We start from the raw sequence: 18319 nt of genomic DNA, 5'->3' as shown, positions 1-18319 counted from the left end.
ATTTTGCTTTGCAATGGCCATCAATTATATGTGGATTTTCACTATTCCCAGGCCTGGTCCGTCTTCCCTGCAAATACCAGGGGTCAAATGTAAATGTAAATATATTGTTCAAAGAAATAACTCTCTTTCCCGGGTGCCAGAATTTAATTGATGAAGTTATAAAGACATTAATCTTTGTCATACGTGTGTTTGTGTAACCAGTCGTTGAATGTGTGTTTGTTTTATTTGATATTTATAGGTTTTTTTTCTTTTAGAAACAAACCGTGACTTTATGTTCTATCTTCAATTCCTTGTATTGCTCACCTAAGCATTGCTTGTAAAAATAAATAAATACATGAATGAATAAATAAATAGGATTTGCTTTGTTTTGAATGACAACACATCTCATCATATCTATTTGAGGATACAATGTTATGGTGTGTAATAAATAATGAGACCAGTGTTACTTGTGTACAACTGCTAAAAATGGTTACAGTACACAAAGGTAAAAACAAACATTGTCCATTTGGCCGATTATTTTGGCTGATGTTTAAAGCTCCACAAACGGACAATTTAATCTGCTGGCTGATTAATCAGTTGAGCCTTGGAAATGGACACCACAAAATCTCATATGTTTTCATCCCAACAAGCACCACTGCTGAAAACCTAGCGAAGATACTGTATTGCCACAGAGCTACGGAAATCAACATTGCAACACTCAAAAGTCACCAGGCCTCTTTTTTTCTTTAAGAACCAGATAATTAATTACAATTTCAACACTGACCTCAACTCATTTGGCGGATAATTATGACCCTGCGTAATTTAGGCGTAATTGTATACACTGTCCGCTATGTCAAGCTTCCCAAAACGTGAATATTGTTGTCTTAATTATGTCATACTATTTACACTAACATCCTCCTGAGAATAACAAAATACCGTTTATGATCATGCATATTCATTAAGGTGCGTCGTTTTGTTTTGTTTGCTCCTAAACGATCCCTAAGTAACATCAGACATGCGGTGATCATCGCGGATGAGTGAGCTCCCTGGCAGAGTGCAGCACTGTGGTGACCGTAATTCTTTTCCCCAGCAATGTTTCTACAAGGGTGGACCACAGCTGTGTCTCGAGGCGAGGGTAGAGAATCGCGGGTGGTGGGGGTGACGAGGCCGACCACATACTGTCCCGTCTCTAGATCAGCTCACCACTGCAGAATCGGGTCCGTTTACACAAGCGCCTCCCGCCCGTGTTTACAGTTAGTTCACATTTTTGTTTTACCATGTCTAAACTCTTCAGATGTTTATTTTGTCTCTCTTTTACTGTGAAGTTTACGGAAGTAAATCAAATTATCCCAGACTGAAGGCTAGGTTGGGTCAGAAGCAAGCTCATAGCGTACAAATCTATACGCAGTAACTTTCACATGTTGCCGTCAAATACACTGCTGGATTGAGGCGACACCTTAGAGGAGGGGGAAAATAAGCCGTGCACCTTATTGCGCTAATTCCAATCAGCTTGGCAAACAAAACCGGCAGGAAGTGTCTTAGAAGTGGGGACATGGATTATACTTCACATACTGGGAAAGAACGTAAAAAAGGGGAAGTAGACACCAAAAGAGAATTGTGAGACTCGAGGGTTGGGCAGGAAAAAGCTGCCCTGGTGGGGTGTTGGTTAATCCCCTCAAGCATCCATATATTGCTGTACCATTCCTTCTTCTCTCCCACTGCTTGTAAAATGGCCACGGAATGTAACATGTTGTCTGTGTATAATCATCTGGTACATTTTATTTACTTGCAACTATTGCCCAGAGTATGTTGCAAAGCATTACTATGAACGAGCTGTTACAGAACATGGCCTACAGGAAATACAGGAACAAAGGTTTGTTTTGTTTTAAGATATGTGACATATTCAATCACCCTATTTATCAAACAAACAAAAATATGTTATTTCATTAGAGATGACACAATTGTAAATACGGGCCAAAAACCTTGTCAATGAACAGCGTTCCCTTTGTTAGAAAACAAACAAACAAACAAACACTTTTGCACTTTGTGACTTGAGCATTTGAAAGAGCAATTTTCTTCCCCATTTTTTTGTTTGTTTCAGTGAATGCTCTTGCATCAGAAAAGGAATTTGCCGATTCTCTCAACTGAGGTTGAGGGCCAAGAAGTTAAAACCAAAGAGGGCAAAGGGATCTGGCGAGCATGCGGTCATCTCTGCATAACGCTGACCTCTGAGCCCTCACCCCATTTCTCTACCTCTCACGTAGTCCGTCACAACCACAGCAGCATAAGAGCCTCATTTAGGAGCATAGAAAGAAAGGCAAAACTCTCTTTCTCAGGAAGATTAGTGGCTGTCCCTTTGGAGTAGGCCTTTAGATAGAGCAAGGAGTGGGGAGGAGGCGTTGTTTTTTTTTCTTTCTCTGGGACATTTTTCTCTGCCAAGGGGGCCGTGACCTGTTCCAAGAGCGCCCTCCACAGAAACACGTTTAGGTGCCCTAGCCGCATCTGAAATGCTGCCACGATAGCCATGATTAACGCTCCACTCTTTATCTCAAAGCCACACTCTTCTCTGAGCAGCAGTCATTATAAAAGGCTTCTCTTCTTCATCCAACTACGTTATTCCTCACACTTTAAAGGAACAGCAGAGACAATCAGCGCTCATGTTGATGAAGTCAAAGCAAGATGGAATGCTGAAGGTGTGTTCTGGTATACTAGCTACACCATGCCAGATCCATAACTGCTATGAGTCACGGCACAGATACTGAAACATGCTATTGACAAATTATATTAGTAAGTTAAGTAGTAATTGTCATGAACACCATAGCCATAAACCGACCAACCCTCGACCATGTTAGCATATATACACGCTGCTTGGGCTTGTAACCAGAGGGTCAGTAGACTCCAGTGGCCTTTTACAGACTGAGGATATAATAAGGCTGTAAAATAAGTCGTAGCGGCCGCAATTGAAACTGACCTAATAGGTAGCAAACACATGGGCACACAAGACCCAGGTTTTGTTGTTAAGTATGGAAGTCGGGACATGTTTTTCACAGTTTTCCCTTAGGAAAGGTTTTGATCTTTTACTGTCCTGGAAGCAGGCACCTTATCTCAACACATGTTACACTGACATAGTTAAGGCTCAGGTTAATGCAGGCTTGTAAATCCTGGGGCTTTGGAGTCAGGTTGCAAGTGACAAGCTTGTGGGAGCAAGCCCTGCAGCTATGAGAAAGATGCAGGCTGTCCCAGCAAATGCTGAGGCCCATTTGGAACCATTAACGAGGCTTTAAGAAAGCAGTTTGATTCTTATCTTATGGACTATCGGTAACCTGCACTTTGTGTACCTGAAGCGCAAAGCTCTCGCTTTCCTTGACGACGTCTTTCTTTGGGCGCACAGCCTTCGCTCAAGGCCACATATTCATAGATTAGACCATGTCCTACTGCTGGAGCATTGTGACATAGAACATTTCAAAGAGAACAATGTATGCCTCCTTCAAACTGAAGCATAGGTGTCAAACGCAAGGCCCCGGGGGCCAGATCCAGCCCGCCACATAATTTTATGTGGCCCGCGAATCATGTTTGTCAACTTCCATGATCCTTGCTAAAATATCTACCGAAAGGTCAAAATGTCAGGTTTAATAAATAATGTTGAGATTGTGCAATTTTTTTTTCAAAGTGACTGTAAATCACTTGAACAATAATTGAATAAACTACAGTATCATAGTTGACTGATTTCAAAACTACTAATCTATCCATTTGCGGTGTACAAGTGTCCCCCGCCTACTGCCCGGAGACGGCTGGGATGGGCTCCAGCACCCCCCGCCACCCTAGTGAGGATCAAGCGGTACGGAAGATGAATGAATGAATGAATGAAGTAATAATACGATGAGACGATTAATTTGGTTTCACTGTCATCATGGCCCTCCGAGGGAAGAAGTAACTCCAATGAGGCCCGCGGCAAGAATGAGTTTGACACCCCTGAATGAGTGCGAATGAAAACAACAAGAAGGATGTGAGTGTGTTTATTCGGTTTTAGTGTTTGCATTGTTGTTGTTTTTGTAGACTTTAATGTAGAATATGTGGCTTGAATTTGATCTTCCCAAACACAACTAACCTAAATAAATTGTGCCCCTTTAAGAAGAATCTTTGTCATCTTAAAAGGACTTCTTGATGTATCCACATTTGCTCTATTTTTCCTTTGCAAATGCATACTTAAAAACAGGACCATGTAATGAATAAACTACGCAACAACAAAAGCAGAGCAGATGTTGAAGGACAATCAAATGTTCTATTTTTTCGTTCTCGAGTGTTTAAGTCAGCTTTATGACGGTATGAATGATTCGCTCCTGCTGTAGCCCTGAGATGATGGTGTCTCTCGGAGGGGTTTCAAAGTCTATAAACTTGGGTCCACCAGCAGCATTTAGTAATTTATAACATCGGGGACATCAGAGGCATGAACAAGGTCCTGCGACCTCGTTAAGACCAGTTTTTGTCATTTAGTCGCGAATGAAAATAAGAGCTCTCCTCTTTGTATCGTGTTTATTTTGTGCCTTTGACCCAGCATGCACCTTCGATGTGACATTACTTCCCCAAATAGTCGTTGAGAAGCGAGCGTTACTTTTTGTCATCCGCGCAAGGTAATGAAATGTCAAGTCCTATCGAGCTACACGACGTGCAATGGTCATATCTATAAATAATTAATCTCAAGCTAGTTAGATATTTTCTTTGCTGACTTGAAAACACTCGAAGACTCTTTGTGGCGCTGCCAGGGTGGGTGCACTGATACGTCCTAGTTTCAACCCCGCATCCCTAAACAATTAATGCTCATGGCTCATCTTGTGGCAGGCCACCAAGATCATCATTAAGGAAAAAAAAACGCTCATACCACAATATCGTATGACATCTTGTTTGCATTTCAAAGGCCCTTCCTTGTTCTCTGACTTTATCAGAGGCCGCCGATACACCACGCCGTCCACTGCTACACCAGCCTTTTTTAGTAATTCATGAAATGTACACTCGGGAGGTGAGAACAAGGTCTTTCGACCTCATTATAGCATTTTTTCATCATCCCCTCTCTGGCATCTCTAAATGATGCAGCCTCCATCTCTTTTCATGCATCACCCAATTGCTTATGCGAGTCATCGTGTTTTACATTATGCTCATTTGCACAGTGGAACATGACCCTATAGGAACTAGAAACGAGATCAGTTCAACTGTTTGGTTTTACACCAATTCAATATTTTTTTCTTCTGAGCAAAGAAAACTCCGTTTCTAGACGAAAGGTTGAGTAAGAACGGAATTTTGGAAAACGATTGTACCTCTGGAGGTTGGAGACGGCTTCTTTGGGATTTCTGAGAAGCTCCTTCCATCCAAACCGGGACCCTTGCACTCCTTCTTCTCAGTGGCAGCTGGAGCTGATGTCTCCATGCTGCTCCTTTAATGTCCGACAACCTGCACAGAAGGAAGGATAATAATTCTGTCTTCAATGTGTACCGAATAATACACACAGCTGGAAATTTTGTTATTTGCCTTTCATGCAGATGGCACAGGCTGACTCCCATGCCCGGATGAAACAAACAACAACAAAAAAATGGGTAGGTTGTGTCAGGAAGGACATCGATTTTAAAAACTGTGCCAAAGATATAGTGTGAGTAAAGACCTGTGGCAACATCTGACAAGTCGAAAGTCACAATATAAATGTGACAGTAATATTCGAACATGGGGAGAATATGCAATAAGTAAGTCTTGTTTAAAATTCACTTTGTAGGACAAAAGAAATGTTTACAGCCATGCATTCATCTTTTTCTTCCAGCTGCCTGGATTCCTACGCGGTAAAAGTTTGGAGTTTTTCTTACATCATTGAGAAGGCAAGGGCAGATGTAATTCAATGTTTACATGGTTATTTCATTATGTTTGTCGACATATTTATTCAGTCAGTGTAAATAATGTCAGGTCAACCCCTAAACACACATGGGCTTCTCAGTTTGATGTAATGAGTTCACAGTGCTCGCTCTGTTCCAATTGTAAATGCGAGTGGCCCTTAGTGCTGAGGTTTTAGCCGCACACTGTGTCAATACCTCCTCATGTGTGTGTGAATGGACTGGTGACGTGGCAACGTGCCACTTGTTTGACTTTGTAGGTTCATTCTCTTCTGAGAACAAACATGACTCCTGTTGCAGAAAAGCAATCCGCACTGTCATGCAAGCTGCCAGACGTGGTGTATTTTCAGACTGTTGTGCAAAAAGGTCTCCACACATTGACACGTTGTTGTAAAATGAGAGAACATTTCAATGAGACTGACAGGTCCTGCTGTGAAATGGAACATTTTTTTTTTTTGCAGGTCAAGAATTAAAGGTTCAGATCATAACTACAGTGAGCCCAATAATTACAACTGTATTATCACACCATTGCTTGGTGCTTTTGTATATGAGCAACATGAGCAGTAAGCAAATTGAATTTTAATGTATGTCATATCACTTGAAGTGGAGTCGCTTTCTCACCAGTAGTTCATTTTTTTTTTTGTTTGGGTTGTGCTGACGATAAATATTTTATTAGGTGATAGTATTTTGGATTTTTTTTCATAGTTACTTTTTATTTCTTTTTGACTTTTGTTTGAATTCAGTTAATTTTGATTTGTTTTTAGAGTACATCTGCTAGTTTTTATTAGTTTTTTTTAAATGCGTCATTTTCTTTGAGTTTGTATTTGTTTTTGAATTACCGTAGTTGTTTTTAATAGATTGATTATTTGTCAAGTGTAAGAAAAAAAAGTCACTAAAACGATTCTCGAATGATTATACATATATGACCTAAAGCAGAACTAACCCCAAAATTCATGTTTGATGTAATTGACAATGAAGTACATTTTCACAATTGTATTTTTATAATGGTACGGGGTAGTTTCAGTTTCAGGTTTTTTTTCAAGTATTTTGATTTTATGTGACAAGCCAACATTTTCATCTTTGATTTTGCAGTTTATTTGGATAAGCAACCATGTCTGAGACCCTTCGGCAGAGGTGCTCGTCACCTGTCACAAAGCCAATGTAGCCGATAAGAGGTGAGCAACTAACTGGTTTATGCTGCAGCTGTTTTATGTTTTTTTCTGTTGCCAAAAACCACTGGAACTTGCCAGAGAGGTATTTTGTCTCAACTCAAGCAATACAGCCCCTCTCACGTCACTTTTTTGTTTGTTTGTTTTTTGCACTTTTATGGTTTGATTTGGGAGTCTGATTTGTTGAAGCAGTGCGAGGCAATTTGTATAACTGGCTCTCTCGATTCATTATGGTTAGTCCCCATATTTCCTGTGTCTCTCAACAGGCTAGTGCCAGTAAAACAGCAATGACAGGGATTTAGCTCAGCAATCCAGCCCCTCTCACGTCACTTTTTTGTTTGTTTGTTTGTTTTCTGCACTTTTATGGTTTGATTTGGAAATCTGATTTGTTGAAGCAGTGCGAGGCAATTTGTATAACTGGCTCTCTCGATTCATTATGGTTCTTCCCCATATTTCCTGTGTCTCTCCACAGACTAGTGCCAGGAAACCAGCAATGACAGGGATTTAGCTCAGCTCTGACGGCCTGGTACAGGTGTCAGAAACCAACTGGACAGATGGCAGGGGTCAAAAGAGAACCAAAAAAAAAAAAAAACAAGCGGATACCTCTTCTAGCTAGCGAGCCCAAAGCGACAAAATGTTTCTTACCACACCCCACCCTCCTCTTTCCTCAAACCTCTTCTGCATGTATGAATATTACACACAAAATTGTGATTCTAGACTTATATCAATAAAAACCTGGGAGGAAAAAGCATGTGAATATGAAAATAGTTGTGCCACAATATTTTGTTTTTTGTAGCATGCTGTTTGGTGTAAGATGAAATTGACCAAATATATTTTTTTTCTTGTGGCACCCTGCACTACAGCAACAACCTTGAGAACCAAACATTTTTGAAAATAAAAGCGTACTGGTGAAAAAAACAACACAACAACAAATTTTTTGACTACTCTCAAAATACAGGTAAGAAAAATTAAGACACGGTCAAAATATTTTTGCTGACCTACTGTTTATTCCTGCGTTTTGTAGACAGGCATTTGACGAAACAACTAGGGACTGAATACTTTGGGAAAATGTCTCAGTTTCAATGCCTGTGCTATATTTATATAAATCTATCAAGAGTTGCCATTGCAGAGGTCTTCATGATTGCCGTTCAACCTCCTATTGCTGATGTCATGCTGTTGGTCAGAAATCACCAATGAGTTGAGATTGAACAAGAAATGACACTCGGCCACAATTCATTTCTTCTCACTTGCTTTGAGATTCAATTATTTGATTATTACACACATCTGTTCAGCTCTATTGCAACTAATGAATCAATTATGACCATCCCTATTGGAATGCCTTTGCCTTTTATGTTTCAGATGGGATGTTTTAGAGCAGTGGTCCCTATGACCCGGAGCATGGACCGGTACCGGTCCGTGGGCCATTTGGTACCGGGCCGCACAGAAAGATTAAATAACTTACATTACTTCCGTTTCATTTATTTCGGAATCTGAAGGATGTTTTATTTTGAAAAATTATCAGATTCTCTGATGCATCAGTCTACAGTATGTCACTTGACGCAGGTCAAGCCATACTTCTCAGTCACGTGATAGGTTACCGCTAAAATGAAACCCGGGAACTAGCAAAATGAGTAAAAAACAAACATATTTGGGAAGGGGGAAAGGCCCAACCAGGAGACAGAAGAGGAGCCTACAACTTTCAGGGAAAACAAGCCTACATTTAATAGACAGTTTCGGAGTCCTACTTAAAATACAGATATATCTCAACGGGACATTCTGACGCACCAAGCCCACTCTGCATAATATGTGGCGATGGTGAGTCATATTTTTCATGCACTTTGTATTTGCGGTGTATCTTATTTTGAAGGCACATTTGAACATTACCATAATGACCAGATAGGACGTTCCTCGAGTCATGATTCGTGTTTATTGTTATGTTTAGAAAAGTCCACAGTTTTCATGCATGTCATATAATATTATTTTGTTGTATTTATCCAGCCTTAAAAGCCCTGAAAATATTGTCTGACATTAAACCAGTCCGTGGGGCAAAAAAGGTTGGGGACCACTGTTTTAGAGTGAATCATGAATCAATCTAGTTATCCGCACAATCATAACTATTTCTAGGGAAACACAACAAGAGCGGTAGTGGTCTTAGTATGTCACCTCCCTGAGTTGTAGGTAAACTGTCAAGTTTCCAATCAATCAATCCATCACTGGTGTAGATACAAGGAGGTCAGACTCGCCGTCAAGTAAATGACACTTCATAAAGCCTTTCTAACATGTTTGCACCCTCCATTTTTCCCTCCCCACTCTTTGTCTTCTCTTCCCCTCCTGCCACCTTTGCCTGAGACTTGCAGACTTGTGTTCAAACACGCCACGTGTTTTTCTTTGAGCCTCGTTCAAGTTTCAAGTGTTCCTCTCCTCTACTACCGTTCAACAGCTCCCCTTTCACCAACACTGAAAGGAATGAAAACACAGATCAAAAGAGGCCCTCTCGTTTTGAAGATAGCCAGGCTTCTTACTTTCTTCCTGCCTATCTTTCAGTCAGTGTGATCCACATGCTGGTAGATTGTCTTTCCTGACGGCGCACGCATACACATTGCATCTGCACACACTACCTAACTTGCTCCACACTCTGCTCATTTGGCAAACAGATGATGAGGAGATGGATAGCAAGGGTCTGCCACCTGCAGACCTCTCCACTCAAATTTCTGAAGGTGACAAGTATGCAGGTTATCAAAACAACATCCAAACACCAAAACATTGGCTTTGTTTTCCATACTTTGCTGTCTTTATCATATTGGCTTCTACTCAAGCTGATGGATGAGGAGCGATTATGTGCTCTCTTGCAAAACAGATGTCATTTTTTTCCTTTTTTTTATTTTAGGGAATTAACTGAGTTTTTACAAGCAAATAGTTAGCATTTAATGAAAGTGAAAAGAATTGACTGCACTTGGTCATGTAGCCTTGTGCATATCCAAACCTTTTCAGATGCGCCAAACATTCCAAACTGCCTGGTACCCTTTTGGAATGGATTAGTCATGACAGCCATTATAATTTACTTTTGAATAAGATTCACCGCATCCATGGTTAAAGTTTGATTAACCTTCTTCTTGGTTAAGGAAAGATTTGGTCATGGCTGAAAGAACTCAGTGTCAACTGTTGGTATGTGACAACCCACGAAATGGACGACAGACGCGTCCTTTTGCCGGCAAAGCTGCTCACAGGAGGGTTGCTGATACCGAATAATAGCTTTAGACAGCTTTGAAATAGTCCTTTCAGTTGTGGTACACACATGAAACTTTACAGCCTTTTAACTAACATTCTTGAACAGTTTTCCGGGCTATGCTTAAATGCGCAAAATAAAAAGGACTCCTTCGACCAACACGTTTAATTTACGGGCGGACAGGTGTCGAGGCTCTACAGTTAGGCCCAAACAAGTGTATTTTTTAAGATCCGTTCAGACCACAGCAAGCAATATTCAATACTTTGTACACCAGGAAACCTGACCAGACCCGCTCAAATAAGTTGCCCTATCTAACCCCAAAAACTGCAAATAATTGCTCGACATTAAGAGCAGAATGTCAGCAGTTGCCCTAAATTTGGTATATTTAGAGTCGAAATCGCTAACATAGGCAGTTATGCAATTAACGTATGTGTTTCCATAATCTTCTAAAACTGTTGTGTGGATGCCGATCGAATGTTGCAGTTACGGGATTAAAATCGGAAAATTGTTGCATCCCGACAGCACCACAGAGATGCTGCTTCTTTCAAGAATGTTTTGGGGGAAAAAACAAAAAAAAAAACATAAAAACAAGCACATTACTAGCCATACTCCACGCCAACAACAAAAACAAGTTCTCTTTGTTTTTGTCCCCAACTAGTCTTGTCCGGATGAGGCCTCATTCATCTGCAACACAGACTCATTGTTTCCTGGTTTTTGGCAATCGGCAGCCAAATTCAAGATGATGTCGATGATTCAAGATGTTGTATCCTTCATAAAAATTTTTTAAAAACACACGGACACTTGTGTCCCTTTTGCCTTGACAAGGAATTGAAACAATCTAAAATTCAATCAAGAAATGAAAGGAACAAATTAAAAATGGAAATGAAGATGTAGTCATTGAACAAACCTCAACATCATGTTGCAACATTGTTGGGTACTCTCGATCTCATTTTAGTTTACATTAATTGTGATACGACTGCAATCCAACCTGAAATAGGTGGAGCCCTTTTATATCCTACCTCACAGTGTTCCATGCATATTTCAAATAAATTACAGTTGTTTATGTATATACTGTACCCTCAAATTAGCAACTATGACCAGCATGGATGCCTTGCCTAAAACTGTGCAATAATTTTGTAAAAGCCCTTTCATTTACCCTATCATTTGTTCTCTCAATGTGAGCGTTCCTTGCTAAACAAATAGTTCATGTTTAGAGTTTCCATGCCGCGGCAGTTCCAAGCCGGCAACTCATTTGAAAACCACAGTCTAAAAATTTATTGTATGGTTGACCACATTGCAAATTGTATTCCTACCAGCTACCAACATACTTTAACAGCATATATTTTTGAGCCAGAATTAGTATTTCAAACAGTCACTCAGCCATCCCTCCATTATGACTATTGTCCTGAGCAGGAAGTTAGAGCAAATGCAGTGCAATCAGCGGTGGGCTTTACACGATAGGGCTTTTGAAGACGATCACTAATTGGTGAGTTCTTATACCTTGTTTATTTACTTTATGCATTTGGGGACAGTCTCTTGAGCATCAACGAAAGTATTCTCAATCATTTTTTGCTGGTAATGGGTGAGTACCTATACTAGGTAGCGTATCAGGCCAATGCATGGCCTTATTTTAGGATATCCATGATAGTCGCCGATAACCACATTTTTGATTGGGACTTTTTCTGGCCACTGGATTATTTCTTTTCTTTTAGTTATTTTTTAAAAACTATTTTACTTTTATTTATTTAAATGAATTTGGTTGTGTATTCTAGACAAAAAAAATTAAATGAAAAAAAAAAGACAATAGAAAATTGCCAGTAATTTCTAGAAATTTTACAGAAAAATGCTATATTGGGTTATATAAGTATTTCTCATCATTGTTTTTCAGGAAATTTGATGTATCAAAATTACTAATGGTATCACTACTTGGTATCAGTATCAGTCACAACTGAAACTTCCAGTGCTAGTACTGGTATTGGTCTGAAAATTGTGGTATTCAAGAATTTTTAATCTCTGCAATGCCCCAGGAAAGGAAAGGATTAGGGTGTGACTGTTATTGATTTTTTTAGGCTGATACTGATGAAGTTTTGGCAGAAAGAATACTGAATACAGATTAATCAGCTGTGTTGCCATTGGGTTGGGTTTTCAATGGACGAAATGCAAAGTGCCCAACATGCGCAACATGCTAATGGGAAAAACAGAGATTTAGAAAAACTTCTCAAATATCGCAAAAACCTTTTTTATGCTCTTGTGGCAGTGTTTGAGATGTGTCGGGTGTATCGTATATGACAAATGTGTAATTAAAACACATTTCCACTCTTCACTGGCCACCATGTTCAAAAGGTTTAGACCCAGTACTCGAGCCCATCCAGTGGCAACACGCTATCGAGCAGCCCGAGCGACGAGCTCTGGTTCGGCTGAGGACCAGCAGGGGATAGAGGAAATGAGGCTGTTCTGGGCAATGCCGCCGAGCCCGAATTGGACCATCTCAACAAAGGTGAATCCAACAACACCGACATCGCTGCGGACCCCTGACGCCTGCTCATGGTCTGGTCCCCACCCATGGCTTGAGAGCAGTTTGTGCCGGTGGGAGGCTGCCCCGAGGGTGGGGGGTTCTGAGTGACAGGTGCAGCGAGCACTGTCCCGCTGACCCGGGGGAAGCGGCACGGTCTGGGCAGGGAAAGTTGCAGAGCGTGGGAGAACGGCAGAGATTGAAGCCCCCAGGTCTCCCGGCGCCACCGTCGACCCAAGCATTTCCGGGGCTGGTCGCAGCACACTGTGTGGGGGAAATGCACCCGACCGGAGACACCGCGGAGGGTAAATACCCTGCGCAAACGGTTTCACTACCCTGTCACGAGTCTCGCAAGACCATTTCATGAGATTTTAGGAGAATTACGAAATCTTGCAAGATAGCACGTTACAAGACTTTCCGCTTTGGAAGCCAAAAACTCTTCAATGGAAACGCCAACAAGTAGCAATTGTACTGTAGCTAATCATTTGCAGATTTTTGCAATTCGTGAGCTGATTTGGTCCCAATTCACTATGAACAGTGGGATCAACTGTAAATATATGGTAAAAAAAAAAGATAATTTTCCTTTCCATTCGCAGAATGCATTGCGTGGAGCAATGCATCTAATTTATGAAGTTATCAGGACATGTTTGATATACTGCATGTTCGGTTATGTTTTTAGTGGATTATTTTTCACACAACTTAATGTCACAGTTTGTGACATTAAAGTTGTGTGTAGTGACATCCAAGTCAAATCCTTGCAGAACTTGCATTGCTCACATTAGAATTGTTTGCAAAAATAAAAATTTGCTTTGTTTTGAATGACAGATACATTAAATGACCTTATCAAGAAATGTCACTCCATACTATATATATTTAAGGATGCAAGGTTATGGCATAGATGTATGCGTATATAATCATCCAAAACAGCAGCAAAAAGTCCCCCACCCATGAGTCTAACTTTTCTCTCGAAACAATATCCTGTGGTTGATCTCTTTGTCTCCCTGAAACAAATGAAAACACATGTGAAGCAAATGTTATTCTGCCACACGGAATCTATAAGGATACATTTTTTAGGTTTTTTTTTTTTTTTACTTTGCAATCAATCCTGCGACCCCCAATGATGCAGAAGTAAATAATTCTGAATCGGTTCATAAATTTCCCTGATTCATAACTGTGGCTGGTGACACTAAAAAGCATCATTTGAAAGTGCCAAAGTGCAGCAGCCATCAGTAAGCATCATGGTGCTGTCCTCAAGAATGAAAACCATTCATGATTTACCAATAGACCTTTAAAAAAAAACAAATCAAACTGTTGATATTAACAAGATTCTCTTATTTAACCTTGTAAGCGGTTACTACAGTGGTCAGCTTACCATGTTATAATCTTACAGAGTGCATGAAAGGGTTTAACAGTATAATTGGCTGTGAACACCAGAAAAAAAATGGGCATCCGCTGTTAAGAAGCAGACAGAGCTTCCCTGCATTCTCATTTACGGCCTGGAGCTTCTCGCGGGGATATCTAAACACCGGGATAAACTGCTTGAACTGACCAAAATTCCTTTACAATCTTGAATAAAGCCCTCCTCAAATGATGAGCTACAGTCTTGGGAAATAGGCTCTGCACAAAGTGCATCTTCAAATCCTATTTCTACAATTGCACTTGTATTTCACTGAAACATAAATTCGAAAGCCTGTATTTGTTTCAAGTCTTCTGTTGTGTGAGTTTTTCTTTTTTTAATTTCTTTTAGCGGTATCTTTATGTTCTAATACTGATAACCATGATACAAGGAATTCCAGTTGGGATATAAACTTGTCCTACTATTTCTCAAGCTGTGCCATTATATCACCCACAATAATAATGCAATTTCTTTTTCATACTATGCACATTTCATGTCAAGTAACAGTATTGCGTGAGAAGTACACACGTACAGTATACTACATTCAAGCCACAACATGTCTGAGAAAAGAGCACCAGCATGTCAGTCTGGTGACGATGATTTTGTGTCGAAATTGGGAGTCATTTATGAGCAACCGTTGGGTCTCAGGATTTCCAAGAAAGTGTATAACGAAGACTACAACAAAACAAACAAAGTTCTTCAACACCAAACTCTTACAGTCATGCATTTATGGGCCGTGCTGTGAGGACTGAGGCACCACATCCATGCTGGAGCAGAAAATGGCCTTCCCAAAATTGCACACAAAAATTTAAAAAGATTTTTGGTAAAACGAAGCCAGATGAGTGAACGACTCTGAATTATATCAACTTTGGGTGAATAAAACATCTGATAAGATTAAGATGCCATGTAAATCACTCACTGTCATCTTGGTAGTGAGCCAATGTTGCAATTGAATTTTTTTTCATCAATCACTTGAATTGTCAAGCCTGAGGCTTTGAAAAACATGGTTAGTGATGATAAACTTTGTTGCCAAAGTTCCATCAGGTTTAACAGTCAACATGTGTTAGAGTGTAACAGCTGACTTAACACTTAAGTAACCCAATTGATTGTTTGTGTAAAAAGTTACCTCTGTCATTGGTGCCACATTGCACACTGCTGACTCCAACTCGCTGAAACATTTGGCCCTGGTCATTCAAACTAAATGTGTTGTTCACACTCAAGCTCGAACCCTCACAGCTGTTAAACACTCATGCAAAATTGTCTTTGCGTTCAAATATTTTACAGATGTCAGAAAACTACATTTTCAGATTGCAAGACACCAGATTTTTTCTCTCATGTATCACTCTCATACATCCCTTTGTTATTGCAGTGGATTTACCACTCTATTAGGAATTCTTGTGAGAGCGTGGACCAGCTGTTTCGACTTCCACGTCAGACCTAAGGCGTTTTCTGACAGAGACACCTTCAAGTACTTAAGTGTATTTGTGTTCATCTGTGAAAACAACAACTGTGAGGAGACCAGGTGAGATCTACAGCAGTCATTGTAACTCATTTAGACAAGGATCATGATGAGCTGGCTTCAGTTACACGAAACTCCTAATTCCCAACACAAATGAAGGGAACATAATTTAAAAATATATGGATCACACAAGAAAGTATTAATTTCATTATCATTGTATGGGATAAAGGTACACAGTCAAAGAGTCACTGTAAACCAGGGGCATCCATTCAGTAGATCGTGAGCAAGTCGCTTGCAAATGGAGTGCCGATAGCTTTCAGGGCATTAATTCATTCACTGACAGCCCTCCCAGTTTTATGCTGTTGATATAGCTGCCTGTCAACAACAGCGAATGGATTAAAAAAAAATGGTAGACTTCCTGCCGATCATTTGTTGTGAAATTTATGACTTGATTGATACTGGGCAGCCAATAATATGCTTCACCGTGTGTGTAGACATGAAAGGTTCATGTTTTGGGAGGGGGTTGGGGTGGTCTTTAGAAGACAAAATACAAACATAGTAAACATGACTAATTATCTGAGGTCACAATTATACATATAACGTCAAAAATGTGCACTGGATTATGAGGCACACCTTCAATGAATGGCCTATTTTTTCATATATTGGAAGCGCTGGATTATAAAGCGCAATCTATAATGCATCCACTAGATGGAGCTACGCTTCTTCCTTTCAACTCGAGAAGCGTTCATGACCACCTCCAAAAAACGTAACTTAACGATTAATTCAATGAAATTATGAACATTAAAAATAATACATCATGTCTCAGAAGCGTTATTTATTCCTTTGTTGTGTACTGTATTGACAAATGAGGAAATCACAAAATAAATTCTGTTGTGGGCGCTATAGAATTTATTTTGTGATTTCCTCGCTTGATTTTCTGTTTTGATGCATTGTTTTCAATTTTCGTTGTTTAATTGAAGGTCTTAACGATTACGTTTTTCGGAGTCGAACGTAAGAAGAGAAAGCACGAGACGGACAAAGATGTACCTGTATTTGTTGAGACTGTGAAAACCATTAATAAAGTGTGCGTTTTAAAAAACAACACCACATCGCTCCTTTTTTCGTTGCTGCATCAAAAACGTATTTAATAAAGCAGCGACACAGTTCACTGAACCAAAGGCAAGTTATAAATTTGTAAGCATGTCTCAAGGCAAGGAGCCATCTTGGGGGTCGATATATTACCGTAATGACCATACACAAGGTCTAGCGGATTTTAAGGTGCGCTGGGAGCTTTTAACTCATTCACTCCCAAAGACGTTTTTAAATATCTTTTCAGGCTTGGTCCAGAATTAGATGGTACTGAATGAGTTACGAAAATGGAAGACTTTTCAGTGCGCCTTATAGTGAGGAAAATACGGTAGTTAAAATAGTACAGGTAACATTCACTTCAGGCTACATAAATGACCTACAAATATTGAGGCATGTCCTTGCTAATGCACCCACGAGTGTTACGTTCCCTTTCATCTGGCGATTACCGTGGGTCTTAAAAGTAGGTGGCCAAAGCATGCCCAATTCAAATTAAGCTGCATTAAAAAGGTAACCACCCGAATGTGCTGGAACTGACCAAATGGAAAACAATCTGGCACTTTGTGCAGATTGTAATGCATTTTATATTGTGCTTTGGCAACGAGGATCTCATGCCAATGTTAATATTGTAATATCACCATATTGCCATTCTTGTTATGTTCCTATTATATTGTATTTTAAAGGTGGGACTCTCTTTTTTAGATTTATTGGGCTACATCTGGGACCTCAGATAATGTGCCGGCTCTTGTGTAAATGTGAAATCGTATGACAATAAAGTTCCTTGAATCATTGAAACCCAAAATAAAACTTAAGCCTATGCGTGCATGCAGGAGTCAGTAGTTTTGTTTTTGGTTGTGTTTTTTTCTTTGTTTTTTTTTTATTTTTATTAGATCTGTTTGAAAACGGTCAAAATAAATGTTAAGTGTTAATGTTTTTCCTTTAATGTTGTTGGAAATCACCTGTTGTCACTTGTGAATTCCGCCTGACCTTCTTATATGTGAAAACAGCAGAGCCATTTCTCCATGTAACATTCAGCCAACTTTTCCCCATGAAGTTCTTGGCTAACATGAGCAAATCTCATTTGCCTCGAGGCAGGAAGACGTGGAGGTAATTCTAGCAACAGTCATGTTTTTAAAGTACAAGCGAAAGTCTGAGGACTTGGTTGCTAAAGACAACCACATGTCTACTGTATATCCAAGCGTAACTATAGCTCTCTCATCTCTCGTCTCAACCTTCTACCCAAGAGGCGTCTGTGGCCTGGCACTTCATCAGTACAAATTAGAATATAGTCTCTCCCAACATATAGATACATAGGGGAGAAAACATCTGTCCGGCGATAACGGCTGCATTTCGGCTTTTTCAGTGAGAGGCCTCAGTATAAATCATAACTCATCCATATGGTTGCAGTTTGTTGTCAACCGCTGATGCAACAGCAACAATCTCTTCTACTGCATCAGATTAGGCCTGTAGCAAACGTTGGAGGCCGCATACCATTCTTGGAGAACCATGTGTCAGTCTAAAGCACGGATGGGTAATTGATTTTGCAACAGGGCTACACATAAAATTGGAACACTTGCCTGGGGCTAAGCCAAGATTTAACCTTTGGCTTTTTGAAAAAG

At 40.0% G+C, this 18319-nt stretch overlaps 2 protein-coding genes across 2 annotated transcripts in view; both read right to left on the bottom strand.

Moving 5' to 3' along the window:
- LOC127612067 (cell surface glycoprotein 1-like) overlaps positions 1 to 18319 on the bottom strand; it is a 259014-nt gene that overhangs the window by 162699 nt on the left and 77996 nt on the right. The window lies entirely within an intron of this gene.
- Positions 1 to 18319, bottom strand: part of gli2a (GLI family zinc finger 2a) — a 93129-nt gene that overhangs the window by 67686 nt on the left and 7124 nt on the right. Inside the window, exon 2 of the mRNA XM_052082995.1 lies at positions 5292 to 5424. Coding sequence (XP_051938955.1) covers positions 5292 to 5400 — 109 coding nt within the window. The 5' untranslated portion in view covers positions 5401 to 5424. The remainder of the gene's footprint in view (positions 1 to 5291; positions 5425 to 18319) is intronic.

The sequence above is a fragment of the Hippocampus zosterae genome, chromosome 12, assembly GCF_025434085.1.
Source record: "Hippocampus zosterae strain Florida chromosome 12, ASM2543408v3, whole genome shotgun sequence".
Taxonomy (NCBI): Eukaryota; Metazoa; Chordata; class Actinopteri; order Syngnathiformes; family Syngnathidae; genus Hippocampus; species Hippocampus zosterae.
This window is presented reverse-complemented; position numbering and strand designations above follow the sequence as displayed.